The following is a 27,721-nucleotide window of genomic DNA, read 5'->3' on the forward strand; positions in this document are numbered from 1 at the left end:
TGCATTTCCTCTATTGCATAATGCACTGTGTCACGTCGGCTCCAGCCACTCTCGGGAACTCTTTGCATGCCTTCTGGTGTTACTGCTGGTGTCACCAGCGACACTTTCTTCACCATCAGCGCTGCCTTCACTGTTCCTGTTTCCTTCCTATCTTCATGTTACCAGCTTAACTCACTCTACTAATGAGAAAAAAAAACAAAAATAGGCAAGACCGGGCCTTTTATCGGACCTAATGCTTCAACACCAGAGGGCAACACAGAAAGACGTCTCCCAAGCAACTTGGAAAGTGAGTCAAGGAACTGGGTAGCCAGGGTATCTGCACCACATATGCACTTCATGCCAATGAAGAACTGTATTTGCACCAAGCATGATACAACTGAGCTTGCAAATGAATGGCTGGACCTGCACCAATCACATCAATCCCTCGGGCAAATGAAGTCACACACCTTCTGACAGCTTTCTGACTGATATTCCTTCACTCAAGACCATAGCTCCCTAGGATGAAGCAGTTGTTAATTTGCTATCCAAATCACCCAAGCCACTTAAATAGATGTTAAAGGTGGTGTTTGCAATAAAGATGCCTTTCACAGGGATTTGACAATGCTGTAAGAATGAGCAACTCCTCCCTCAGTGCTCCCATGAGTAATGGATCTCCCAATCTGTCTGTTTTACCTATCTCCGCCATCCAGCTGCCCCCTGAAACCCACACCTCTATTGACATGTGTGTATGGAATAAGTGTATATCCTGTGTTTTATTCATATTCAACACCCATAACTTTCCCTTGTCCCCCTCCCACTCCTGCTGACTGCACCACCCAATATTTTCATGCCTGTTATTAAGGTTTACTCTTATTTGTGTGTATGAGTATGTGCCTGTGTGTAAGCTAACAGATCCCCTGGATCTGGAGTTACAGACAGCTTTGGTTTGCCCGCTGTGGATGCTGGAAATCAAACACAGGTCCTCTGCAAGAGCAGCAAGTGCTTTTAACCACTAAGTCATCTTTCCATAAGCCACATACATGCTTTTTGTAACCCATCAAGTTTAGTTAAGGCAACTTACATAAACATGTATGAGGGGTTGTTTAACAGAGCATAGGCACCTTAGCAGAGGCTATATCTCTGAAGAAAATTCCATCCCCTTCCCCAGAAACAGCCAAAAATCTCTTTAGGAAAGGGCAGGGGGCCTTATGAATCCAACCAAGCTAGCCAGAAATCTTTAATTGACTATATATCCTAGGAGAAGAGAATGGCCACATGAGCCCCTCCTCTGCCCATGATGGAATATTGACAGGCCAGATTTTGTTCCAGGTTGGGGCATATGATCAAACTGTTCTGAGTTCATAAGTGCAACAGTCACATCTGGTTCCCAAAGATGGTACACAAAGTCCCTTTCTTTCCTCCAGCTCTTGCATTCTTTCCAGCCCCTCTTCTGCAATGTTCCCTGAACCTAGAAGGTAGTGATAAAGATGTCCCCTTCAGGGAGCACTCAATTCAGCACTTTGACCAGTTATAAGTCTCTGTAGAAAAAAAAAAAAGGTTCTGAGCAGCACTGATCTATAGGCTTGAACCTAATTATTATTTATGTAAGGCAATTCAATAGGCATATCATGTCTATTTAGGAAAAAAAAAGTAACTTTCCCACCAGAACCTTTGACACCCCACACACACCACCACTTTAACCAGGATACAGTAGCAGGAGAGAATCCTATGGAGTAGACCTCAAATCCAGTCCAAAGATGGTTGGTTACCTCCACAGTAGCTGTATCACTATTGCTCCAGTGGGATATCCTACCTGCAAAGGGTCTACAGATGAATACAGCTGCTGATGAGTTTCCTCACCCCGAAGCCTGCATAGCATCTTCTGGCACTATGTAACCTATGCAGCGGAAAGAAGGCTTCATCTCAGTTCTGGCTTGATTTCCCTATGTCCTATAACCAAAGTGTGTGGTGTATTCAGCAATAGGGTCTTGCTGTCTAGTAATTAACTATGATAATTGCCTATATTGTTTGGGAGATTTTAGGGACCTCAATGACCAAAAACATACAGAATGGTATCTCACCCCTAGTACTGGGATTTTCATTTAATAAACTATAGCTTCTGGAAGCAACTTTATCTGCCCAGGCACGGAACCTCACACCAACTTCTTTTTATTAATTTTATGTTAATTAGCTTATGAAGTAGTAGGCTTCCTTATGGCTTTCAGATATTCTCAGTTTTGATTGGCCCTCTCCCTCATGTTCTCTTTCCCATATCTCTGTACTACGGTCCCACTTCCTATCAAATGTGTCCTATTACCTCACTACCTAAACATCCTTTTTCCTTCATACCTCCCATGACCCCTCTCCAGTTTCCTTGATTTTCGTTACCCCAAATTCCAACAAGGTAAAATTTTCAGAGGTTTTATAGTAACAGAACAAAGGGGGCTGCATGATACTTTTCGTGCATATATATTGATGGGCACAAGAAGGCAGGTTAGAGCAAAGGGGGGGGGGGGGGGGAACCTCTGCTCCAGGTCTCAGATGCTATCTAGTGACATTTTTACCTTTTGACTTGGTGGACGCTGTTCATCCAACCACTCAAGCTGGAGGATGCGTCGGAATCTATTTATCATATATTCCAAAGTATTTACCTAATATTCACAAAGATGTCAGGTCACGCAGAGGGCAGTAAAATGGCCTCAGGTGTCCGTAAATGGCCGTAAGTGTCAGTAAATGGCCACTTGAGGGAGCTAGAGACAACTCCAGATAACTTGGCTCTGGGTCTGCATCATTTCCAGGGCTCCGCAATCACTGAGGCTCTAGTCAGTGACTTGGCCTTTGTAGAATGTTCAATGTAAGGTGCAGGTTCTTCCCATGGGGCGCAGGGGGCGGAGGGGGGAACTTTAATTCACGTGAGTAAAGCAGAAGACTGCCTCTGTGTGATCTGAGCAAGGTGAGTCAGGAGACAAAAATGGACTTTTTCCCAAAGAGAGTAATAGAGGAAGACTTTCAGAAGTTCTTTAAGAAAGTGAAAGGGTGAGCATTCAAACTGCCTAGGCTCCCACAAAGCCAGTACGTGCAGTAGGATCAAAAACCCACTGCAATTGTTCTTGAATCCTCAGTATTCCTCATCGTCCGCTATGTTCAGCTAGTCCTGATTTATCCCATGCTTTTTCAGACCTAGGCCAGCTGGCCTTGGTGAGATCCCAATAGAACATCCCCATTGTCTTAGTGTGTGGGTGCACCCCTCGTGGTCCTGAGTTCCTTGCTCGTGCTCCGTCTCCTTCTGCTCCTGATTTGGACCTTGAGATTTCTGTCCGGTGCTCCCGTGTGGGTCTCTGTCTCTGTCTCCTTTCATCGCCTGATGAAGGTTAATATTCCTGAGGATGCCTATGTGTTTGTCTTTGGATTCACCTTATTTAGCTTCTCTAGGAACATGAATTATAGGCTCAATGTCCTTTATTTATGGCTAGAAACCAAATATGAGTGAGTACATCCCATGTTCCTCTTTTTGGGTCTGGCTTACCTCACTCAGGATAGTGTTTTCTATTTCCATCCATTTGTATGCAAAATTCAAGAAGTCCTTGTTTTTTACTGCTGAGTAATACTCTAATATGTATATATTCCATACTTTCTTCATCCATTCTTCCGTTGAAGGGCATCTAGGTTGTTTCCAGGTTCTGGCTATTACAAACAATGCTGCCATGAACATAGTTGAGCATATACTTTTGTTGTATGATAGGGCCTCTCTTGGGTATATTCCCAAGAGTGGTATTGCTGGATCCAGGGGTAGGTTGATCCCGAATTTCCTGAGAAACCGAAACACTGCTTTCCAGAGTGGTTGCACAAGTTTGCATTCCCACCAGCAATGGGTGAGTGTACCCCTTTCTCCACAACCTCTCCAGCAAAGGCTATCATTGGTGTTTTTTATTTTAGCCATTCTGACAGATGTAAGGTGGTATCTTAAAGTTGTCTTGATTTGCATTTCCCTGATAGAGGTGGGCAGTCCTTGGGCTTCCCACAGGTCAGGGAACCCTGATTGCTCTTCGAGCAGATGAGGGGGGGGGGACTTGATCGGGGGAGGGGGAGGGAAATGGGAAGCGGTTGTGGGGACGAGGCAGAAATCCTTAATAAATAAACAAATTTAAAAAAATAAAAAAAAAAGATGGCGCCGAAAGCAAAGAAGGAAGCTCCTGCCCCTCCCAAAGCCGAAGCTAAAGCGAAGGCCTTGAAAGCCAAGAAGGCAGTGCTGAAAGGTGTCCACAGCCACAAAAAGAAGAAGATCCGCACATCGCCCACCTTTCGGCGTCCCAAGACCCTGCGGCTACGAAGGCAGCCTAAATACCCCCGGAAGAGCACGCCCAGGAGGAACAAGCTTGACCACTATGCCATCATCAAATTCCCCCTGACCACCGAGTCAGCCATGAAGAAGATAGAAGACAACAACACACTTGTGTTCATTGTGGACGTCAAGGCCAACAAGCACCAGATCAAACAGGCTGTGAAGAAACTCTATGACATCGATGTGGCCAAAGTCAACACCCTCATAAGGCCCGATGGAGAGAAGAAGGCGTATGTTCGGTTGGCTCCTGATTATGATGCTCTGGATGTTGCCAACAAGATTGGAATCATCTAAACTGAGCCCAGCCGGCTAATTCTAAATATACACTTTTTCACCATAAAAAAAAAAAGGAAAAAAAAAGAAAGTGAAAGGGTACTTGAAAAGAAGAGCGGGTAAAGATAAGTGTGGTAGGGAAAGCAGCTAAATACCGCTCCCGCTTACACTTCTCTAGAGGAGGAACGGAAGCAAAAGCTGCTTCTGAAAGGAGAGCTAAGTGCAGCAGACAATCCTACCCTAAGACACGCGCACAACTCTCACATTCTGAAGTCCAGGCGCAGGTTCTAGCGAGATTCCTCTGGCATCAGGATCAGTCAGGGATAGAAACCCCACGGAGGTCTCGAGAGGGCGAAATACAGACTGCAGGGCTCAGTGTAGCCAGCAGAGGCCACTAGTCAGCAACAAGGAAACCCCTCGGTACCGATCAGACGCTTAAGCAATGCAGACTCAGCAAAAACTTAATCAGAAGATGGAGCCCACAAAGTCTGACCTCCTCCACCCCTGAGTAAGCTTTTTAAAGGAACCTGCTCCAACACACCCCCACTTTCTTCCTCCCTATTGTTTATTCCATGGAGTTCTCCCCCCCCTCCACTCACTTAGCAGAATTTTTACTATTTATATTTATATTTGTTTTTATATTTTTGTTACTCCTCTTCATACAATCATCTAATTTTGTTCATACATTTTTAAAGTTTAGTATAGTTATTTTCTCAGTTTCTTTTTCCTTCTCTCTTTCTTGTTTACCCATGTTTTTACATATACACACAAAAAAAATTCTTTTCTTCCAGTTTTTTGGTTTTAAACTTTTTTATTGTTGGCAAATCTTTTTTTTTCTGTCTTTTCTTTTTCCCAAGTATAGAAAAAGAAGCAGACATTGAAATGCAAACGAAATTCAGAACTCTAAGCAAACATCAAAGAAGAAAACTGCTTCACACCACACTATGATCAGGAAATCTAACTCCAGGCAGAGGCAGAGGGATCTCTCTGAGTTTAAGGCCAGACTGGTCTACAAAGCAGGAGTTACAGGACTGCTGGGGCTACATAGAGAAACCCTATCTCAAAATGATGATGATGATGATGATGATGATGATGATGATGATGATGATGATGATGGTGGTGGTGGTGGTGGTGATGATGATGGTGATGATGATGAAATAAAAATACTAAGTAAAGAACAAACATTAGGAACTGTAGGGGAAAACACCAACTCATCCACATGACACAAATGCCAGAATCCGTCAAATCTCTCATCAGCAACTTTAAAAGCCAGGAAATCCTGAAATGATATTTTTCAAGCCCTGAATGCAAATAGCAGCCAACCAAGATTGATATATCTATGAATGAATGCTACACTTTTAAAATTGATAACTAAATAAAGTATGAAACAAGCAAAATCTGAGTTCATGACCATCATGTTGACACTACAGAAGATAGCTTTAAAAGTACTGTACAAAGAAGGAAGAATGACACTCCACATCACAGAAGCACAGGCAAGGATAAATTTCACAAGAGGAACCTATGTTTCTGAACTGGCAGAAATAACATGGTGAAATGTTATACCAACAAAAGATATCTATGGCTTTTTATATCCAATGACATTCTTTACAGAACTGGAAAAATACTAAACTTATTTGGAAACACAAAAGACCATGAGTAGACAGAGCAGTCCTAAGCAGGAAGAATCTTGGAGAACCATCACATCACCTGACCTCAGACTGCATCACAGAGCCATAGCTAGGAAGACAGCAAGGTGTTTCCACAAAAGCAGACATGTAGAACAATGAGCTGTAACGGGGCCCAGAAACAAGCCTACACTTCTGTGGACATATCACTTTTTTTGAGAGAGATGTAAAAAACATAACCGTGCACAAGAGAAAATAGCTGCAAATTGTACAGCCACAAGAACTCCATTAGATCCATATCTGTTATCCTGCACAAAAATTAATTCAAAGTTGGATCAAAGACCTTGATTTAAAACCTGAAAACTGCAACTGCATAGGAAAAAAGTGTAAGTATAGGCATAGCTTTCCTAATAGAACCTCCTTGACACAGGAAATATCCTCAAGAACTGAGAAGTGAGCTTACATAAAACTAGAAGGCTTCTGCCCAGGAACATAATGGCAGTCCTTCTACAGAATGAAAGAAAATCTTTGCCAATTATCCTTTAATAAAGGAATGACACCTAGAACATGTAAAGAATTGCAAAATACAGGCACCAAAAGTGCAAAACTGCCAGTCGATAAATGAGATATAAATATCCGAATAAAGAAATACAAATGGTCAAAATATTTTAATTTATAGTCAGGAAAATGCAAACCAAATCTAAAATTATAGTATATCTCATTCTAGTCAATATGGCTATCATTAAGGAAACAATTGACAACAAACACTGACGAGAGAGTAGAGAAAGGGTCCTTATTCACTGCTGGTGGGAATGTAAGTTGGCATGGCCACCATAGAAATAAGTTTTCTCAAAAAGTTAAACCCTAGAACTACCAAGAGACCCATTTATATCACTTCTGAACATAGAACTAAAGGACTGTATATCCTACTAGAGGTTCTTATACATCATGTTTATTGAGTTCTATACACAAAATCTAAGAAATAATATCAACCTGATGTTTATCAATTGATGAATAAATAATAAAATATTATATATAGACACAATGGATCCTTACTCATCTAAATAATAAAATATGGAAACAAACAGAAGTGGGAAAACATTCTCCTTCATGTGCAGATCCTAGCTTCTAGTGTGTGTGTGTGTGTGTGTGTGTGTGTGTGTGTGTGTGTGTTTCTGTGGGAGTTTAGGTTGAGGTCAGAAAGAAACCTAGAGGTCATGACTCATAATAGATTAAAAAAAAGTGCTTTAAAAGAAGATGTGAGGGGTAAGAACGATGATATGCAATATAAAAGTGGAATAGAATACTGAAAATGAATGGGTACAAGCAGAGGCGGAGGGCAGGAGACCAAGAAAGAGAAGTAGGGTGAAATTGGATATCCAAATATAAAATAATGAAGCTAGAACCCTTTGTACCTTGTTCAAAAATATCTATTCAAAGTAAATCAAAGACCTCAATGTAATGCCTGAGAATCTGAAATTGCTTGGGAAAAATACTTAAGATAGGCAAAGACTTTCTGAAAAGGATTCAAATAGCTCGGGAAATGAAGCCAAGAATTTACAAATGAGATTGCATGAAATTTAAAAAGCTTCTGCACATCAAAGGAACTGGGCTATACATACCCCCATCTCTGAACAATGGTATAAATTTCCTCTACCTATCATCATATGCCCATGTATACCTGGACATGTGCGTGACTAACATCAGATGTATTAAGGGGGGATATGTGCAGCAGAGAAATGCTTATATAACCCAATCTACTGATCAAAATAGAGAACCAACCCCGCTGACTCTCTTAGTAACAAGGCCATAAAAAGAGTTCTGAGGTTGCCAAGTGTGTTGTTTTGAGACGGGGCTGTGTGTATAGTACATGCAAGTGAAGGAACAGTGAGTGCTACAGGTGTATTACCGCAAGCAAACAGTGAACATAACCCCAAAACAAATGGGAGTTTTGAAAGAACCCCCCTGTGCTTGCAGGCCTCAGTTCTGTAGCCCTTGGTTGAGTCCATTCAACCATTGACATCATTTAACTCAGCTGTTTCTCTGCTTTTGTCACCATGACCTGCCTATTGGAGGAACTGGAGTATTGAAATCAGTTACTCTACTCTTGTGTTGGGGTTAACATGTGATTTGATATTTACTAGGGTTTTTTATATAAATTCAGGTCCACCAGCATTGGTGCCTATCTCTTCAGCATAGTAGTGTCCTCTTAGTTGATTTCTCCCTTGGAAAACAAAGCAACCTTCTTGATCTCTTCTGACTAGTGTTCGAATGAAGTCTACTTTGTCAGGTATGAGAATGGTAATACCTGCTTATCCTCTAACTCCACTTGTTTGGAATACTTTTCTCCATCCTTTTACTGAAGGTAGTATGTACTCTTGCTGATAATGTGTGGTTCCTTGAGGCATCAAATGGATGGATTCTGCCCTTTTAATTCAACCTGTTAATCTGTATCTTTTGTTTGGGAAGTTGAGACAGTGGGATTCATATTGAGAAACTATATTAATTTCCATCATCTTGCTGATTTTATAATGTTTTCCTGATCTTTGTTCATTTAACTATTGCTCTAACATTCCTTGTTTTTTCCTGTAGCCTCTGGATGTATTTATGAGTTTTTCAAGTCTAAATAATTCGTTCCAATATCCTCTGTAGAACTGGCTTAACAGTCTTAATTCCATTAGCCTGATTTTATCACGGGAAGTGTCTTCTTTTTCCATCAATTGTAACAGGTATTTTTGCTGAGTATAGTAGTCTAAGTTGGCAGCTGTGGTCTTTCTTGAAATTCATCATCACCCGCTCTCCAGGGTTCTAAGGTTTCTGTTGAGGAATCTATGGTTCTTCTGATGGGCTATTGTGTATGGCATGTGCTTCTCTCTTGCAGATTTTAGCACGCCTTTTTTATCCTGCATATTTGATGCTTGAGATTTGATCTGCTCATACTACATGAGGGTTTAAATGTATCCTACTGATACCTTCTTATTAACTTATGCTCATCCTTGGAATGTTCTTAGATACCTTGTCTTCAAGCTCAGATGTCCTATACTTGATACACTCCATGGAGTTTTGAATTGACTTATTACAATTTTGATTTCCAGTATCTGTGTTCATTTGTTATCTCTTTGTTGAATTCTTTCATACCTTGCACCAATTTCCTTGTTTTATTCAGCTGTTTGTCTTTCTTCTTATTTGAGAGTTTATATTCTTCTTTGATTTTTTTTTTATCATGCTTCTAACCATTCTTTTGAGTTCTGTTTGAGCTACATCTACTTCATTCACGTTGGAGGCCATTATTGTAGGATTAGGCATTTGGAGGTGAGTTATGTTGCTGTTCTTTATGACTTTTCACTACTTCTTTGGAGACTGCACATCTGGGGTAATTTCATTGCTTGAACTTTGTTAACAGCTGTACTCATTTTGTTGAAGTAGTTACCATGAGGCGGGTTGTGGTAGAGTTGAGGTGCATAGTTCAGATGTTATATCCTCAAGCTAAGAGTTCAGGATGTCTTCTGTGACCTCTGCAATGCTTCCAGAGGGTAATAACTGCAGAAGCGGCCACAGCTTCTGAATGTGCCCAGTAGCATGCAAATATCATACTATTAACAGTGCCCCTTTCACTTCAATAAAAAGGATATTAAGAGGTATGTAGCCCCATATTTTTATATGGTATGGAAGGCCAGGCTATGAAGCCACAGTTCCCCACCTGAGGTGGTCAGGTAAACTTCCAGACAGTCTGTCCTAACAAAAGGTCAGAATGTTGCTCTGCTTTTTTTTTTTTTTTTTTTTTTTTGTAATTTGGAGGATGCCTGAAAAGAAATGCTAATTTAGCCTATGTGACAGCGATAGCATACAGAACAGGAAGACATGACAGAAGAGACTCAGGAAGAGGTGGATGTAACTAAAAGCCATTCACCTGGTTACCTAGGAAACAAAATACTAATTATTTACCCCTCAGTTTATTTTTTGATATATAAGGCTGTTTGGAGAATAAAGGAGAAGGAATTCGTCAACACGTGAAGTCATGATTTCATGAGGGATCATAGAGAATCTCCCTCCCGATAAGGCCATGTGAGTTGGGTCTTTATCCCCATGCCTCCACACTGGTCCAGAGAGATAGTTTTTATTGGGGTCTGGTCCAGAGAAATAATTTATGGTCCTGGCTGAAGCCAGACCCCGAGAGGTATAATAGGATTTTAGTTTTTAACATCAAGAGGGAGGAAGAGGGAGTGTGGGTGAGGGTAGGAATTAATACTAGATCAACTTTGAAAAAAAATTCAAGATGGGAAAAGTTCCTAGGAGGGGAAATTTGAGGTACTGTTAGGGTCCACAACTTCTGAAGTTTGTTAAGCTATGGAAAGTTATGCTTAACACATATATAAGAGAGGAGGAAAGGAAAATGGAAGAAGAAGAAAAGGAAGGAATGAGAAGGAACATATATGAGTCATGGCAGGAGAAGGATAACAGAGAATGACAATAACAGACTGAGTGGCAAAGCATACAGAATAATCCTAAAACCTAACTGAGCAATACACAAATTAAAGCAAGGCCACTATGCACTAAGAATGCAAGAGTTAAGATTAGAAAACGAAAAATAAGGCTGTGCAGTTGTGGCGCATGTCAACACTTGGGAGGCAGAGGCAGGAGGATCTCTGTGAGTTCAAGGTTAGCCTGGTCTACAAGAACTAGTTCCAGTACAGGGAGCAAAGCTACACAGAGAAACCCTGTCTCAAAAAAAAAAAAAAGGAGAAGAAAAGAAAGGAAGGAAGGAAGGAAGGAAGGAAGGAAGAAGGAAGGAAAGAAGGAAGGAAGAAAAGAAGGAAAGAAGGAGGAAGAAAGAAAATGAAAAATAAAAACTAGAGAAAATGACCATAACAATAACAATTAACAGAAACAAGCAAAACAGCAAAGTGTAATTTTTAAAATTGCACTCAATTTTTAAAGATCATATTGCTTGGGTAGAAAGTTTCATCCCAAGCCACCTTCCCTGGGAGTTGCTTCAGTCCAGACTCCACCTCCAAGAAAGCCCCCCAAATGGTGACCTCTCCCCAGAGATGCTCAAGACCACTCCCGCAGGTATTTAAACTGCCCCCCAGAGAACAAACATGTAGTTCTCTGTTTTCCTTCCTCTTCTCCTCTCTGATGGCCTGGAAGGCCACCCAGGGGTCATTGGCATCCATTAAACCTGGCTTTTTCTAATTCAGTTTGATTTGGTCTGATATGGATTATTGCTTCATCAGAGAGGTTTATCGGGCTGCAAAAACTTTTCACATATCAGTCTGTATTTCTTCCATGGAATTTGAATTCTTTCCTTCCTTGTGATATTTCATGTATCCAACTGTATTGATGAGGGAGATGTTATTTGAAATTCCAGTTCAAACCTGTAGAACCTATTTATGGTATGTATTGTCCCAACCGAGCTTAGACCTTCCAGAATGAGTTTCTGGTACAGCCACACTAAGCTGGATGGTATGAGTCTCCCTTCCCTCCTTGAGACTTTCTCCAGCTTGCCTTGGTGCTAAGAGGCAGAAAGGTAAGTGAAGCCTTTAGCTTCAGTAGCAGTCCTGGGTGTTGTGGGGACTGTGCATGAAGGTACATGGCTAGAAGGGGAACTTATAGTCATTGCCTGGTGGTTTCCATAGACCTCAGCCAATCTCTACACTCTCCTTCAATTTCTTCGGTTCCCATCGTGTGTCCAACCCTTGGCCACCCAGCCGTTTCTACAAAGCATGCATATGAACAGAAGAGATCCCCTGGCTGTTTCCACTGCCCTCAAGGGAGTGGCCTAATAAGTTTATGTACAGATCTTGTCTTCTACACTAGGAAGTCTGCTTAACTCCCCCTGCTTAGCACAAATAACCTTACAAGTTTGTAGAGGAGACACAGCATCTACAAATCGGCTAGCTCACCACCTTCCTCCTCAATGATCAAGACAAAGGAAGCCATCCAACCATAACACACATATATGCCAAGTCACATGACCTTGGGAGCAAAACTAGAATGACAAGGCCTCCCTCTTTCCTTTCTGCCACCGCCACGCCATCCAGACTGAGGAAGGCCGGGAAAATTCGGGACCATGTGAGCCATGACCACTGCCGCATCAGTAAACATGACAGGCATCCAGGAGGCTGCGGGAATGCTGGTTACATGCATCACCACAGGGTCAACTTTGACAAATATCATCCAGGTTATCTTGGGAAAGTTGGTACAAAGCATTACCACTTAAAGAGGAACCAGAGCTTCTGCCTGATTGTCTCCCTGGATAACTTGTGGACACTGGTCAGTGAGCAGACACAGGTCAAAGCTGCAAAGAACAAGACTGGAGTTGCTCCCATGGTTAACATTGTGTAATCAGGCTACTGCAAAGTTCTGGGGAAGGGTAAACTCCCTAAGCAGCCTGTCATGGTGAAAGCCAAATTATTCCACAGAAGCGCTGAAGAGAAGATAAAGGGTGTTGAAGGTACTTGTGTCCTGGTGGCTTGAAGCCACCTAGGGAGGCTAATTAAATGCTAACATTTAAAAAAGAATTTAAAAAAAAAAAACACTAGAATGGCAAAAACAACCACACACAGTATGCCCAATGGCAGACAATGGGGGAAGGCAGAAAGCTCAGAGTTCAGCTTAATCCACCTATAAAACAAGCTGAAACCCACAGCAGCCAATATGTAAATTTCAGTGGCCTAGCCCCTCTGAGGTTAGCAAACCCTGCCCCGGTTGCTGTTTTCTCTCTCATGAGAAGTAAAATGGCTGTAGCCATTCTGTAGGACTCCTGAAAAGAAAAGACACATCTGCATTTTCCAGACTGAGACAAGAGTTTTGGGTCATGTTGATGGCAAGCATACATGCGCATGGCAGGAAAAGACTTGATGTGTGCCCACATGCCTTTCTCCAGGGACAGGCAGAGACAGGCTCCTCATTCTCAAGTGACCTCTTTTGTCTCCCTTCTTCCTGGTCAAGGGGACCAGTTCGCCTCGTATGCTGTGAATTTACTATCTAAAGCCAAGTCCATCTGGAACATGAAGAATTGCCTATCTAGGACTCTATCATGACTGATAAACTTAAAAGGAAATAGTGAACCAGAGACTTCAGGACGGATATTCCGAGCCAGGTAGGGAAGCCAACACCCCTCAAACCTGCAGAGAACAAAACTGTTTGTTTCTGACATGTTGTGTAATCTTCTGTGTTACTAATATGAAAAGAACCTCCCTTAAAAGATTGATTAAGGGTGGGGAAATTATAACAGCAAAAACAAAACAAGTTTCTGGAATTGTTATATCTGAGGAGTGTCGCCAACATAACTTGTAAACTGTGTTTAGGATAATTTATAGATGTGGTTTTGTGCTTGATGGCCCCCTTCCCCTCTCCCCTTTCTCCCAGCTCCCTTTCTTTCCACAAACGGGTTCAAAATTATTCTGAGAGGGGTTTTGTTGTTGTTGTTGTAGTCATTGTTGTTGTTGTTTGTTTTTTTGGCTGTCCTGAAGGTGAAGGGGGAAGCAGCATTAAGGATGAGTTTATCGGAAGACTCCCCCAGAATTCAGTTCCCATATTCTCATGCATTAAGTCCAGGAACCACCTAGGTTGTCATAGGAATACTTAGCCTTTCCTCAGTAGATCAACTAACACCCAACATGGACACTCTATAGAATCACAGATCCCGGCAGAGCCTCATAAATGCGCCTGAGACACTCTCTGCCTGCAAATAATCCATATTAAGCATTTCAACCACTTCTCAGCGATCCATTTTTACTAGAACAGAGATCCCAGCCACATACCCTTCAGTTACCACTGTGTGGCCAAACACAGCTTCATAAAGATTATCTGTTGCTGCAGCCATGCACTGTTCAAACTAAATCTTGTCTCCACAGAACTGTGTCTCTTTACTGCCAACTCATCCAGTACTCCTATGTTACAGTCTCCAACTCTATATTTGGTAAAAATTATCTCCTACACAGAACTAGAAAGGCTCTTACCATTTTTGGACTCTGTTTAAAGATATTTTTAAAAATTAATTGAGAAAAAGAAAAAAGGGCAATCTTAGAATTTACATTCCCACACACACACACTGGCACAGTCTTCGCTGTTTCTGATAACTATAAAATGAATGTAGGAAATGAACTATTATAAAATGAGTGACTGTAACAGTCAAGTAGCATGCACTATAAAGGCACATATACAATAGACAGGAGAATAGAATGTGTCATTAGTTCTCCTAAGCAGACCCAGGAGAAACTGCTGACCGCAGCATGTGTAGCCTTCTAGAAGCCTGTACTTGGGGATCCATTTTGAAAGGGTCATGATGTCATAGCATACCTAGTATCCACTGCCCAATATTTTCATAAAAATATCCAGAAAACCTATTTTTCCTTTTATCAGCTGATTTGTGTTCATTGTGCTCTACAAAATTAGCTTAACCAAGCTCCTATTGACGGATATTTAGTATTTGGGTCTTTTTTCACCTTTTAAATGACAATACAATCTGTATAGACATCTAGACACTTAGCCACTCATTTCCCGCCCCAGGATGGCCTGAGGAGTTTTCCTTCCTCCACTCTGGCATTCTCTCACACACGAGCTGTTTCTCTCGGGTGACTGTGTTACTGGTGTCCACCCTGCAGTAAGAGCGCTAAGAATATGAGCAGCAGACTTAGTCCAAGCTCTGACCTGTAATGCTAGAAGACTGACCATATCAACTTCTAGTTCAGAGAGGCTTATGGATATCTAAATATAATGAGCCACATATGGCACCTGGCAATTTATAAGTTCTCAACGAATGTCAGCCTTTAAGCTGCTACCGCTTCTGTAACTGCAGAGAAAATCACTCTCCGTTCTCTTCAGGCTGCATGTTGGCAGACTTCATCAACTATTTTACACACTTGATCTCTAGTGACAATTTCTATCCTCTCTCTACTTCCAACGTGACTCTTCTCTTTCTCCAGCTTCTAGTGAAACACATTGTAGAATCTGCCATTCCAGATTAGCAAAACTCTCAGTACCAGAAACAACCTGGCCTCTCTAATCTGGTTACAGTTGTAATTTCTCTAGGAAAGTCGACTGTTGCAGTAGTCAGTACGAACCTTTCATCTATATTGTAGATTACTCTCACTGATTGTATTATTAACTTTTCAATTGCTGTTATTTTATTTGTTCTGCAAATGTCTGATGAGTGCTTGTCAATTAAATATAGTAGACCATAGCTCCCAAATATCTGGCTAATACAACAGCAAACAGCTTACCATCTAGGAGGGAAGAGAGAATCCAACAGCAGTAAAAAGCAATTAAGTTCCATAAGCCTAATGACCTGTCTGTAAAGCCATCTCACTAATAGAGTCTCTTGAGCTGCATCTTGAATGACAGCTGTTTCTGAGCTATGCTAGGGAGAGTGCTCAGAAGAAGATGCTTTCAAATTGCAGGAGGCCATGGGAGAACTATAAGGAGTTTAGAGTGATAGGAAGAGCATGGGAATGGATGGTTACCAGAGAAACAAGACGGTAGTAAATGAAAGTGGTACTCAAAGCAAGTTCTTCAGTGTCTTTAATTGGTTGCTATGGAGACGCTAACTTCGAAGGCAGTGTAAACTTGGCTGATCTCAGTGACACATGAGTTCTACCTGCCCTATAACAACAGACCAATCCATGAGTAAAAGTTTTTCTCCTTTATTGATGGTTGCTGCCGCCTCATCTGTCACCCATAACTCAATTCCAAAGTGCATTCAAAATATGAACCTTGATTTATATTATATGTGTGTCTAGTGTACCTTTTATGAAATAGCATTAAAGCAAAGAAGTTCAAATAGAAAGTCAGTCTTAATTATTTTTAACTGAGAGATGCTACTGAGCTCTAACTTAATAACCAAGTTTATAATTCACAGAAATCCCCATACCCACTCGCCCCTGGAAACGTTATAAAGAAATGGCTATTCTTTATTTGGTTTTCCTTTTTTAATTATTTTATTTATGTGTGAGTGCCATGTGTTTGTGGTACAGTGGCCAAAAGCTAGTATCAGATTCCGTGGAGCTGGAGTTACAGGCAGTTGTGAGTTGCTTAATATATGGGTGCTGGGAACCAAGGTCCTATGGAAGAACAGCAAGTGCTGTTATCTGCTGAGCCATCTCCCAGCCCCTGTTTTTCTTTATTTTTAACTGAATGAATAATAAGCAGTCCTGTGTGGTAGGCTGCTAAAGAGAGAGAGATACTGTATAATAGTATATATATATATATATATATATACACACACACACACACACACACACACAATAAAATAAATTATCTCCTACAAATTTAAGTCTAGTCTATGAAAATAAGCATTTCTCTGAGAGAAGCCTGAGAGCTTCCACGCATGCTTGGAGAAGGGGTTAAGCTTTAGCAGCTGCCCTACAGCTCTGTTCCTCTTCGGTACGGAGGGTTTTTGTACAGCCAGACAATGAAGCACTACCACTGTGGTGGACGTTCGGAGCCGGGACCAAGCTGGAAATCAAACGTAAGTAGAATCCAAACTCTCTTTCCTTCGTTGTCTGTGTCTCATGGTCTCTGTGTCTAAAAGTAATGTGCAAAATCTGACCTAGAAACCGATTCTGGCATTCTCCAGGGCAAAGATAAATAATTCTGTAAGCAAAGCTGAGAATAGATTGTACATGTTCTCTGAAGAGCAAGTGTCAGTGTAGTAATTAAGACAAAAGATAGTTCCAGGCGAGGCCCTGCTCAGTAGTCAGAAGGCAATACTCAGTTTTTGTATGGGGGGAAAGGGAAGGGGAATCAGTGTGTATACACGTTCGGAGCCGGGACCAAGCTCGAAATCAAACGTAAGTGTTTTTCTCAACTGCTTCTTCTCTGTCTAACCAGGTTACTCTGTTCTTCTTTGTGTGTTTTCTTTAATGGGATTTCGGGGATTGTAACAAACTCCATTCTCAGATTAGGTGTTAAGGAGGGAAAATTGCTCCACAGGAGGCTGGCTAGTCACTAAATGTTGGCTTTCTAAACCAACATAATTAAACTGGGGAAAGAGGGATACTTACTTGTTCATCAGGGAGGATTTTGTAGAGGGAGAAAGTTAAAGTCTGTCACTGTGAGACACGTTCGGTGGAGGGACCAAATTGGAAATCAAACGTAAGTATATTTTTGCTCAACTGTTTGCGAACTTTGAGTCCCATTGTGTCTTTTGTGCAAGTTGTGATGTTTTTGGTTAAATGAACTGTTCTTGGTAACCCAAAAGTTAAATAGAACAGCACCAGAATTCAGTCAATGTAGAAGACAGACAGACTGACTTCAAATCAGTTTTGTGAGAAAAAGTAGGATTTGTGAAAGAGATAGGAAAGAAATAGTATTTCTCTGAATCTGGCAAACCTAACTGGACTGGCTTGAGAGGCAGATTTTGGCAGAGGGGGGCATTGACATGAATCACTGTGATTCACGTTCGGCGGAGGGACCAAGCTGGAAATCAAACGTAAGTAGATTTTTGCTCAATTAGTTGTGGAATTTTAGTTCTGTTGCGTCATTTCTGTTAGTTTGTGATACTTTGGCTAAATGGGTCCTTCCTGGTGACCCATATACATCCATAGAAGAGTCCCAGAAAATAGCCAGTGCGGCAGCTGAGCAAAGAAATCATGCTAGATGTGTGAGAGCAGCTTTGTGAGGGGAATGGAGAAGAAAGAGTCAGGTTTTTCCTCTGAATTGGCCAATCCAGCTGGCCTGGCTTCAGGGGCAGGTTTTTGTTGGGGGGAACATGTCAGAGTCCTCACTGTGGCTCACGTTCGGAGCCGGCACCAAGCTGGAAATCAAACGTAAGTGCATTTTTCTCTTCTTTCTTCTGTGTGTAAAATCTTTGTGTTAGGAGTTAAAGTCAGTTCCAGAAATTAGCTGAGAGGCAGAAAATCTGTTGATCTTGAGAAAGTGGAAAGTAGTTGGCATGGCATACAATGTCAGATTTTCTGTTTATCAGCTATTGAGATTAGGGGCAAAGAAAAAAGAGGCTTTAGTTGGGGAGAAGTTAGTTAATACTGTGGTCACTGTCCAGAGACTAGATGGAGTTTAAGTAGTTATTGTCTATTGCCGTCTGAGATCGGGGTCTAACTACGTGTTGACTTCTAGAAGCTTAAGTGGGAGATTTGGGGAGATGGGAGTGGGGGCACTTCAGGATGGACAAGAGCTAAAGTCGGTTCAGCTCTAAACATGGACGTGGAAGCCAAGCTTCTCACTGAGATAAGCTGAATGACTCAAGGGGAAAAAACTACAGATAAAAGGGGGACTTGGAGCTCTGAGAACAGACGTAAATTCGTTTGCGTTGAGTTTTACATTAAATGTGGTATAGTGCAGTTGAGTGAGGGGCCTTAGGCTGTTTTCCCTCTTTTGTCTCATAGTTTTTTGTCACTACAAAAATCAGTACCATGCCCTGAAGTAAAAATCAGTAAAATGTTTAAAAGTATGCCTGCTTGACAGGTAGAAAAGATGGCGTGCTGAATAATCAGAGGAAATGTGATTCTTAGAGTCTAAAATGTGTCACAAACTGTGAAAATGAGAAACTATAGGAACAAGGTTTTGGCAGATAGCTCTTTTTTTGTCTCATTTCTACATGAATGTAAATTATAATAATAGAAATAAAGTTTTGTCCAAATGCTCAAAAAGTAAGTTAGGCTTTTTTAATGGCCAAGATTTTGCAAGATATATGGCCCTTTGTTTTCCCCCATAATTACTTGATCGTATTTTTCTACCGCCAAAAAAACGGTCCGGTCCGCAGCCGCCTCTTTATGACTGAATGACTTCGCGGCCATGCCGCTAAGGGCTACACGAACCCCGCGGTAGCGACCTTCGCTCCGTGCAGTTCATTTTTCTGAGGCACAGTGATAAAAGCAGCGCCATTAATGGAAAGAGAATACAGATGGGATAGATAGTTCACTAACGTGGGGAAAAGGTGACTAACTGGAGATTTCAGAAATAAAATGCATTTATCATTACATTCCCTTACTTTCCCACTAAGGGATTGTAAAAGGCCAAAAAATTCCCGTGTTATATTAAGATCTTAGTGCATATAATTCTTTACAGGTAAAATCAGTACCAGAGAAACTGAATTAACACTCATATGTCATGATAAATCTACTTTGACTGAGATCCCACTAAATTTCATTAAAACTATATGGCATATTACTAGTTAAAATAAGTTAAATTTGTGACACAAATTTTAACTGGTTAGGTAGGCTAATTTTCTTTGTACAAAAATATGACTAATAAAAATTTAGAATAAACATATTTTCCAGTACTTTAATTCAGTGATAGAAAAATTTTTAACCTGGTTATTTTAATTCCATAACCTCTAGAATTGTTTACTAATTTGTTTTTGTGGTTGAGCCTTCTGCAGTGAACCACAACTATTTAAGGATCTTTTGAAACTCTTAAAACTGTTTTAGAGTCACTTAAATTACTTAACCAATTTTAATTACTTTAAAATGATGTCAACTCCTTTTAAAACTGCAGTTTAGTTGAAGGGGAAGCAAAGCTGCTCATAATTCTGTTGTTTTTCTTGGCAAAGGGGCTCTCAGTTTGTGTTTTTACTATTACTCTGTCACCTAAGGGTTGGCATCCCCAACAGAGGGGGATTTCCGAGAAGCCATCTGGCAGCTGCTGAAGGTCAAAAATGAAGCCAGACAGTTTCTCTGAGGCAGGTGGCAAAGATTACAGTTGACCTCTTCTAGTGTGGCTAAAATTCCCCCATGTGGTTTCAGGCCCTCAGACCAGGGCCCAGGTCTCACCTGGACGCCTTGGTGAGACCTGAGAGAGAGTTGGTAGACATCCACCCAAACACAGACCCTGGCTCAAGGCCCCATCCTTAGGGTGGGTCTCTAGTTTGGCCACACCAAAAGAAGCCATAGAGTGGTTGAAATCTGAATATTCTTTAAAGAGGCAGGAGAAAATTAAAGCCAAACTTCTGCTCCTGCCTTAGGCACTTGTGTGTTCAGACTCCCAAACACCAGGGATGTCAGATAAACTGGCCTGTTCTTCTCTCTCTCTCTCTCTCTCTCTCTCTCTCTCTCTCTCTCTCTGTCTCTCTCTCTCTGTCTCTCTCTCTCTCTCTCTCTCTCTCTCTCTCTCTCTCTCTCTCTCTCTCTGAAGCATGGAACCACTGCAGCTGATGGGGAACAGTCTCAGGGAAGACAGGTATAGAAGGAAGTCTGGGAATAGCTTCAAGGGGTCAGACACAATTAACTTTCCAACGAAGTATCCAGGAGCTAGAGAATAACTCAAATCCAACAAGATTACTGGCCTCATTCTCCTATTCTGAAGAATAAATGTGCTTTTCTGTGTGTCTGTCTACAATTTGACTGTCCACATACAATGCACACAAAGAGAAACCTTCCCTGTTGCTTCATACATGCTATGTGTTTCCTTCCTCAGGGGCTGATGCTAAGCCAACTGTCTCCATCTTCCCACCATCCAAAGAACAGTTACAGACTGGAAGCGCCTCAATCGTGTGCTTCCTGAACAACTTCTACCCCAAAGACATCAGTGTCAAGTGGAAAGCAGATGGCAGTGAGAAACAAGGCTCTCTCAACAGTTTGACTGAGCAGGACAGCAAAGACAACACCTACAGCATGAGCAGCACCCTGACGTTGTCCAAATCAGAGTATGATAGCCATAGCGTGTATACCTGCGAGGCTGTTCATAAGACGTCTTCTTCACCCATCGTCTCGAGCTTCAACAAGAACCAGTGTTAGAGCCCGAGGTCCTGACGCACCACCACCTGCTCCCGAGGGCCATCCTCAATCTTCCCTCCTAAGGTCTCAGAGCTGTCTCCACAGCTGACCTTACCGATGTTGCAGTACTCCAAACCCTCTCCCCACCCCATCCCCCTCCCTTTCCCTGGCTTTTATCATGCTGATATTTGGGGAAGATATTGAATAAAGTGAATCTTTGCACTTGAGATCTTTGTCTCCTTTCGTTGTTTTTGTAGTTACCTGGTTTCTCTTCTAAAGAAGTTAAATATTTCATTGCCCTGAAATCCATGACACTTAAAAAACAAGAAAAAATCCTCCACCTGCCCTCCGTGACTGTCCCCTACATGGCAGCCCTCTCTAAGATTCACATCTCACCCCTTGCCACGGTGGGTTGGAGGAGGCTTGCTTCCTAGTTTTCCTCTCCTAAGTCCTCAAAGTCCAGAAGGGGACAGTTCTCACAAGCACATATTCTGTGAACTGATTCAGCCCACCCTGAAAACTGGGCAAAGCAATGGAGAGTTTTTACCACGGGAAGCAGAGAGAACATAAATGAACAAGCAATAGGGAGAGGTTTATGCTCATCATAGCACCTGAGCTTCATCTGCTCTTCATTGTCTTTTTAAACATGGATTGACTCCTATCTCCCATTGGTAATGCTGGACACTGTCCACAAGATTAAACATATTCATCAAAATTATGGAAATGTTCCATAAAGCTGAGAGGTGATCTTTGTTATTTCTGGCCATAATCCACTTTTACATGCCTGTCTCTGTACACCAGAAACCTTAAGCAGCAACCAATGCTTAAGGAGTAAATGAGTTCAGAGACTCATTTATGAAAGCCTAAAACTTGAACAACCAACATAAATTTTGGTATGTTCACAATTGAGCTACTACTCAATAAAGAGAATTAATGAAGTACAGCTAAAGCAACAACATAGGTTAGTCTCATAAACATGTTAGTAAGCAAAAAAAAGGAAGAGGCATTTGGGTATTTTTCATCCATTTAAGTTTAAAACTAGGTAAAAACAAAATTAAAAATTGGGAGACACATTACTGGAGGTGGGATAAGTTATGACACAGCAAGAAGGGAACCCTGGGGATGCGGGGGGGGGGGGGGGCGTGCTCTGTTTCTCAGTGTGGGCTGCCACTTTGTGAAAATCCATATTATCGTACTGGGATCTATGTTCTTTCTGTATGTTCCATATTTCATAATAACTGCACATAAATAACCGCCTAATACCCAGTGCATAGATAAGAAAGGACAGAAGATATGGATCACAGGTCAAGGTCGGAAAGACAAGAATGGGGGATCCAGGATCAAATGACCACATTCCTAGCTCTGCTGTCTTATGTCCTCTACTATCCTACCTTTCAGAGCTCAGACTACAAAATGTGAGTCAAACCCATGATACCTGCTTGTTGTCTCCTCCTCCATCCATCAAACTAGGAACATCCGTGTATAAAAATGGGATGAGGGAGACCTTCAGCAATGGGCCAAGGAATATCAATAGCTTTGTCCAGGTGTCAAGAGGCCAGTATCAAAGGTTGTATTTGGGAAGGAAGAGGATTCATAACACTTACTCCCCCCCCCCTCTTCCTGGGGGCCCCTGGGTTTAGCCCCTCATGGGATAATCCACTCAGTACACATTTACTAAGCACCTTCTCAGCCTACACTCTGAAGGAAGTAGAGAAATAATTAAGATAGTATTCCTTCCCTCAGTTGATACACAATCCAGTTTTCCTACTCCTTTCCTTTCTCAATCAGCACTAGAATAGGGGGAAAGGACAGTTGCCAAATTAGATACGAAACACTTTGCCTTTCTACCTCTTCAGAATATTCATTATTATCCACTTTTTGAAACTTTACAGGTTTTAGTTTTTGTTTTTGTTTTTTGTTTTTTTAATTTGTCTTTTCAAATACCATGGACTTATTCACCCGTTTCTGGGAACCAAATTTAGCAATCAACAACACCTCTAATCTGGCCATGAATGCAAAGCGAACCTCTTCTGAGAGGCAAGATTCTGAAGCCAGATCCATCAAGACCCAAACAAAAGAAAAATACATGCATGTTGATCATGCTCCTTAAAAACATATATGTTCAAGTCTTAACTACAACAGTGCCTGCAACAAAAAGGAAGGAAGGGTATAGATATAGATATAGATATAAATATAGATATAGATGCTCTGAAATAATTCTGAGCATCCTGTGCTTAGTGGAAAAAAAAACTAGTCTAATGTCATAAGATGTATTCTTTTTATTTAACAATCTTGAAATTACACCATTAGAGAGAAGGAGAGCAGATCACAGATTCCTAGGAGCTAGGGATAGTAGAGACAAGCAAACAGACTATCAAGAGGATGTCACAAAGAGAGTCTTCGAGGTCATGGAATCACTGTCTTGCTTGCAGTGGTGGTTATATACATCTAGATATGTGATAAAATGGTTTAAAGATGTATACAAACGTTATATCAATATCAAATGTTTCATTTTGGCATTATATTGTAATTATGCAATAAATAACTATTTGGACAAAGCAGATGGAGGTCACATCAAAGATGAGACCATACTAGTTAGGAACATAACTTAAAAACCATTTGAAAAACCATTTGTGTAACTCAAAGCCATTTTCTGTGACTTGAAATAATATGATGCCTGAGGTGGCCACTAAATAGATCAAATAAGACCTAAGCCTCAGAAGCAATACCCTGGCAGGTCACTGGGCAGCTCAGATAAGAGCTAGGCTTAGGACAGGCCTTGATATGCTAATGACCTACCCCCAAGGTGCTAGAGAACCAGCCTAAGGCTGTGAGTCATGACAGCACAAAGCTACTGCCCAATAAAATGAAAGGATAACTGGAACTTTGGGAAAGGTCTCTAGGATTGCTCTGTAGTGCTCCTGAGATGTGGCTTCTCTAGCCTTTGTGTTGAGACTGTGTGACCCTGCCTTTGGTGGCTGTTGAACTTCCTGCACTGTCCCTAGGCCCACATTGGCCCATCTGTCAGTGTTAGCCATTGGCCTACATTCTCAAGGACCTACTGGATCTCCATCAGTGCTAGTCTCCCACTGCCACAGCTGAAGACAGTCACAACAGACACGGATTGAGCCTGAAAGCTTCCTAAGCGTTCTCACCAAAGAAGATTCCCCTGCAGTAGCATTCTGCCCAAACAACTGTTCCCCACCTGGTGAGATTCTGCTTAGCCTTTATATTAGCATGATACTAAAAGGAAGGTTTGTGTGGATAAACCAAGCATATTAGAAAGACAATCTTTTGTGGACATCCTAACTGAGGAAAGCCTTACAGCACATAGGCCCATGCTCTCCAACATACTGAATCCAAATGCGTCCTAAATCCAATGTTTGGCTTCTTTATTTAGAGAAGGACCTTAATGATTGGAGACACGCAGAAGGTGCACCATATCACTGTGGAGACAGACTGGGGTGACATGGTGGCTGTCAAGGAAGATTAAGATTGTCTGGAGCAACCAAAGGCTGGGAAAGAGGTAGGAAATGGCTTCTCCCTCAAAGCATCCAGAGGAAATCAACCCAACCAATGCTTTTTGCCTAAGACTTCTAGTCTCAGAACTGTGTGTGAGAAGCTAACTTCCTACTGTTTTAAGCCCCAGTGTATGACAACTTGTTAGGATATAGCCAAGAAACAGTACAATGCAGACCGGCAAAAGGATAGCTTAGCTTTCGGGGACCTTCCTTCTAAATTTATGAGTTGGCCCTCAGGTGTTCATGTGCCCAGAGATGACTGTGTCCACTCACAAGCCTCTACAGCCCCTCAAATTTGGACAGTTCGAATCAACATGAGCTAAATATCAAATACACAAGAAATCCGGACTGCTTCTCTTGGTAAGTAGCATGCACGTTTTCTGCTCTAAACTAGAAACTGTGGAGCTAGCCTTCAACTGCGTCAGGTACTGGCTGTGGAAGTTCGTTACCTTGCATGAGACTCAATTTCTTATGTGTGTGATGCATGTAATGATGGCAATCACTGAACAGGCAAGAAATTATAAAGGTTAAAAGGAGCAACAAAATCCGGGTGATGGTGGCGCACGCCTTTAATCCCAGCACTTGGGAGGCAGAGGCAGGCGGATCTCTGTGAGTTCGAGACCAGCCTGGTCTACAGAGCTAGTTCCAGGACAGGCTCCAAAGCCACAGAGAAACCCTGTCTCGAAAAACCAAAAAAAAAAAAAAAAGGAGCAGCAAATGCGTGGCATTAGACACACGGCAGGCCTCCTATTCAGAGCGCAGCAAGCCTGGCCAGTGGATGGCACATTGTGCCTTCAGCGATGTGCAGGATGGACTATGTCTTCCGCACCAAGTCCCATGAGTCTCATGGTAGGAATTAGGTGGAAAAGATGCAGCAGGGAAAGAAAACAATGGAAGGCGAATTAAAGATGGAAAACCAGAAAAAGATAGGAGAAATGAAAACAATAATCCCCACACTCAGGAGACAGCCAGGCAGATCTCTGTGAATTCCAGACCATCTTGGTCTACATAATAAATTCCAGGCTAGGCAGAGCTACATAGTAAATGGGAGGAGGGAGAAGAGGGAAGGAGGAGAAGGAGAACAGATAAGGAAAAGCAGGAAAGGCCTACCATGGCATTCCCCACCCATAGCAAGGAAGGTGTCCCATCTCCAGGTCAGATAGATTCTTAGCACAGTGTGGGGCTTGCTTGCCAATGAGTGAGAAGAGACAGGCCCACACTCATGATGCAGAGGGGAATGTCAATCACTAGATAATAAAAAAAGCCCACACATCTTAGGAGCAGTGTGTAGATTATACTGAGTCAGGAACACAGGAGGAAAGATTAGAACTTCGCGATAGTGGGCAGTGGAGCTTAGTGTCACAGATTGGGACAAGAGCTAACGCACCACCTCCTCCTGTCATTCCTGTCAAGGCATCCATGTTCCTCTACCCCTATCCTGGTTCCTTAGGTGTGTGATTTCCCTCTCTGAAAACGAAGAGCTGCCTCTGGGGTCTCGAAGTTGCTTTCCAGCTTTAATGTCTGCATCTCAGAGTGGGGTCCTCTGTGACTGTGAATGAGCAGTAATTTTCCATTTGTAACTTTTTTGTCTATAAATGAAAGAATTTTGAGGTGGGGAAGGGTGCACGAGCCCCTAGCACTAATGAGGAGCTATGGACAGTTGATGGCTTGTGGGGAAGGGAGAGTCAGTTTGCTTTAAAATCTGGCTTCTGATAGATCCAACACATTCTAGTGGATGGCCTCACTGCCAGGGGAGTACAGACGCAGAAACTGGAGTCAATGGGTCATTTTAACAATAGAAAGAGGGCATGAAGTCGGGGTAGAGAGGAAGGGGTAGATTTGGGAGGAGTTAGTGAAGGAGCTGGGTGAGTACAATTAAATGCAGGAAACTCTCAAAGACTTAGTTAAAACATTTCCTTTTAAAAGCAAGAATTTCCAGAATCAGCTGGGCTTCCTAAAATTTGCTTCTGCAAAAGTTAACAAGTTAAATAAATTGTTTTGGAGAAAAAGTAAAGGGAGAGAGGGGAATGGTGGAAGAGGGAGATAAGGAAATTAAGAAAGGAGTGGAGGAAGCTAAAGGAGGAGAAAGAGGTGGCAAAGCTGATTGATGCAAGATAAGAACTGAAACAGGAAGGAGAAAAGGGAAGCCAAGATGGATACATGTTTGTCTGTGATTTGTACTCAGCCTTGGCAAAGTATCACTCAGCCTTGGCAAAGTTATTGATGAGTCTAATACATAACTCTTCTCTGTGTCAACCCAGCAGCATCTGGTTCTTTCTTACAACCAGACCCCCAGGAAGCTGGTGTCTATACCAAGCCCTGTTATCTTCTTATAGATGTACTGCTTCTACTGGGCACCCTTGTGAAGGGAGAGACGTTCATACTGAGATGTGTTACAACTTTTTAACACCAAGTTTAAAGAGTTTATACAACATATGTTTAATTAATAATTGCTATGATATAATTTGCATTTTTATTACATGTCAATATGGTAATACTATGGCTATATTAGGTTAAATCAATATATTAATAAGTTTAATTTCACAGGCTTATTTTTATAATGGGACTATTAGAAAATTTTAAATTTTATATGTGTTTTATAATCTATTTCTATCAGATAGTACTGTTCAGATTATGCTAAGATAGTAAATGTGCCCTCTAAAGTGATCCCAAGTTGTATGTTGGGGGTTTTTTGTTTTGTTTTTTTGTTTTATTTTGGTGTTTGTTTGTTTTTTGAAACAGGGCTTGAAGCTCTAGCTGTCATGGAACTCTCTCTGTAAACCAGCCTGGACTTGTACTCACAGAGATCCACCTGCCTCTGCCTCCTGAGTGCTGGCATTAAGGGTGTGTGCCACTCTAACTGGTTAGTTATCCTAAGGTTTTTTGGTTTTGTTTTTGTTTGTTTTGTAGTTTTGACGAAAGTTTCTAGACTTGATATTAAGCATGAAGAACTAAGGAGTGTGGAGTTTTCCTGAACCACACTCTCTACCTTACCAGATATTAAATAAACATTAAGAGAAGGATTCAGTCCCAGACTAGAGGCACAGCATGCATTGGCTCCAGTTTCAGTCTGCGGTGCTGATTGGGGTTGGGGACAATAGATGAGAAACTGGCAAAGATTTGCCTCCAATTCTCCAATTACTGAAAGGCTAAGTTTGACTCCCAGCCATTTATTCTTTTTTTAGCATTCTATCTCACGTTTGTCAGTTGCTCTGCAGAAAATATCCTCAATGCTTTTGCTTGTGATTGTGATCAGAGCAGTTATGAAAGTATAAGTCATAGTTGCATCACTGTCCCAGAGCATAC

The 27,721-nt window shown here is 41.7% G+C and overlaps 1 protein-coding gene, 1 pseudogene and 1 gene segment (V, D, J or C); all 3 read left to right on the plus strand.

The window, feature by feature from the left end:
* The window catches only part of LOC121438958, a 124,361-nt gene extending 103,240 nt beyond the window's left edge, over positions 1–21,121 (plus strand). The window contains 2 exon segments of the V gene segment in view: positions 16,655–16,690; positions 20,596–21,121. Of these exon segments, the coding sequence occupies positions 16,655–16,690; positions 20,596–20,915 (356 nt within the window).
* On the plus strand, positions 4,145–4,644 carry LOC121438969 (60S ribosomal protein L23a-like). The gene has a single exon (XM_041639475.1). It carries the CDS (start codon positions 4,145–4,147, stop codon positions 4,613–4,615), a length of 471 nt encoding a protein of 156 aa, XP_041495409.1. The 3' UTR covers positions 4,616–4,644.
* On the plus strand, positions 12,214–12,749 carry LOC121432389 (annotated as a pseudogene).
* Positions 21,122–27,721: the final 6,600 nt, after the last annotated feature.

The sequence above is a fragment of the Microtus oregoni genome, unplaced genomic scaffold (assembly GCF_018167655.1).
Source record: "Microtus oregoni isolate MIOR12 unplaced genomic scaffold, Mior012 000002F_ref0000024, whole genome shotgun sequence".
Lineage (NCBI taxonomy): Eukaryota > Metazoa > Chordata > Mammalia > Rodentia > Cricetidae > Microtus > Microtus oregoni.

Coding starts and splice junctions, on each gene's coding strand:
- LOC121438969 (XM_041639475.1), top strand. CDS start 4,145: ATGGCGCCGAAAGCAAAGAAGGAAGCTCCTGCCCCTCCCAAAGCCGAA.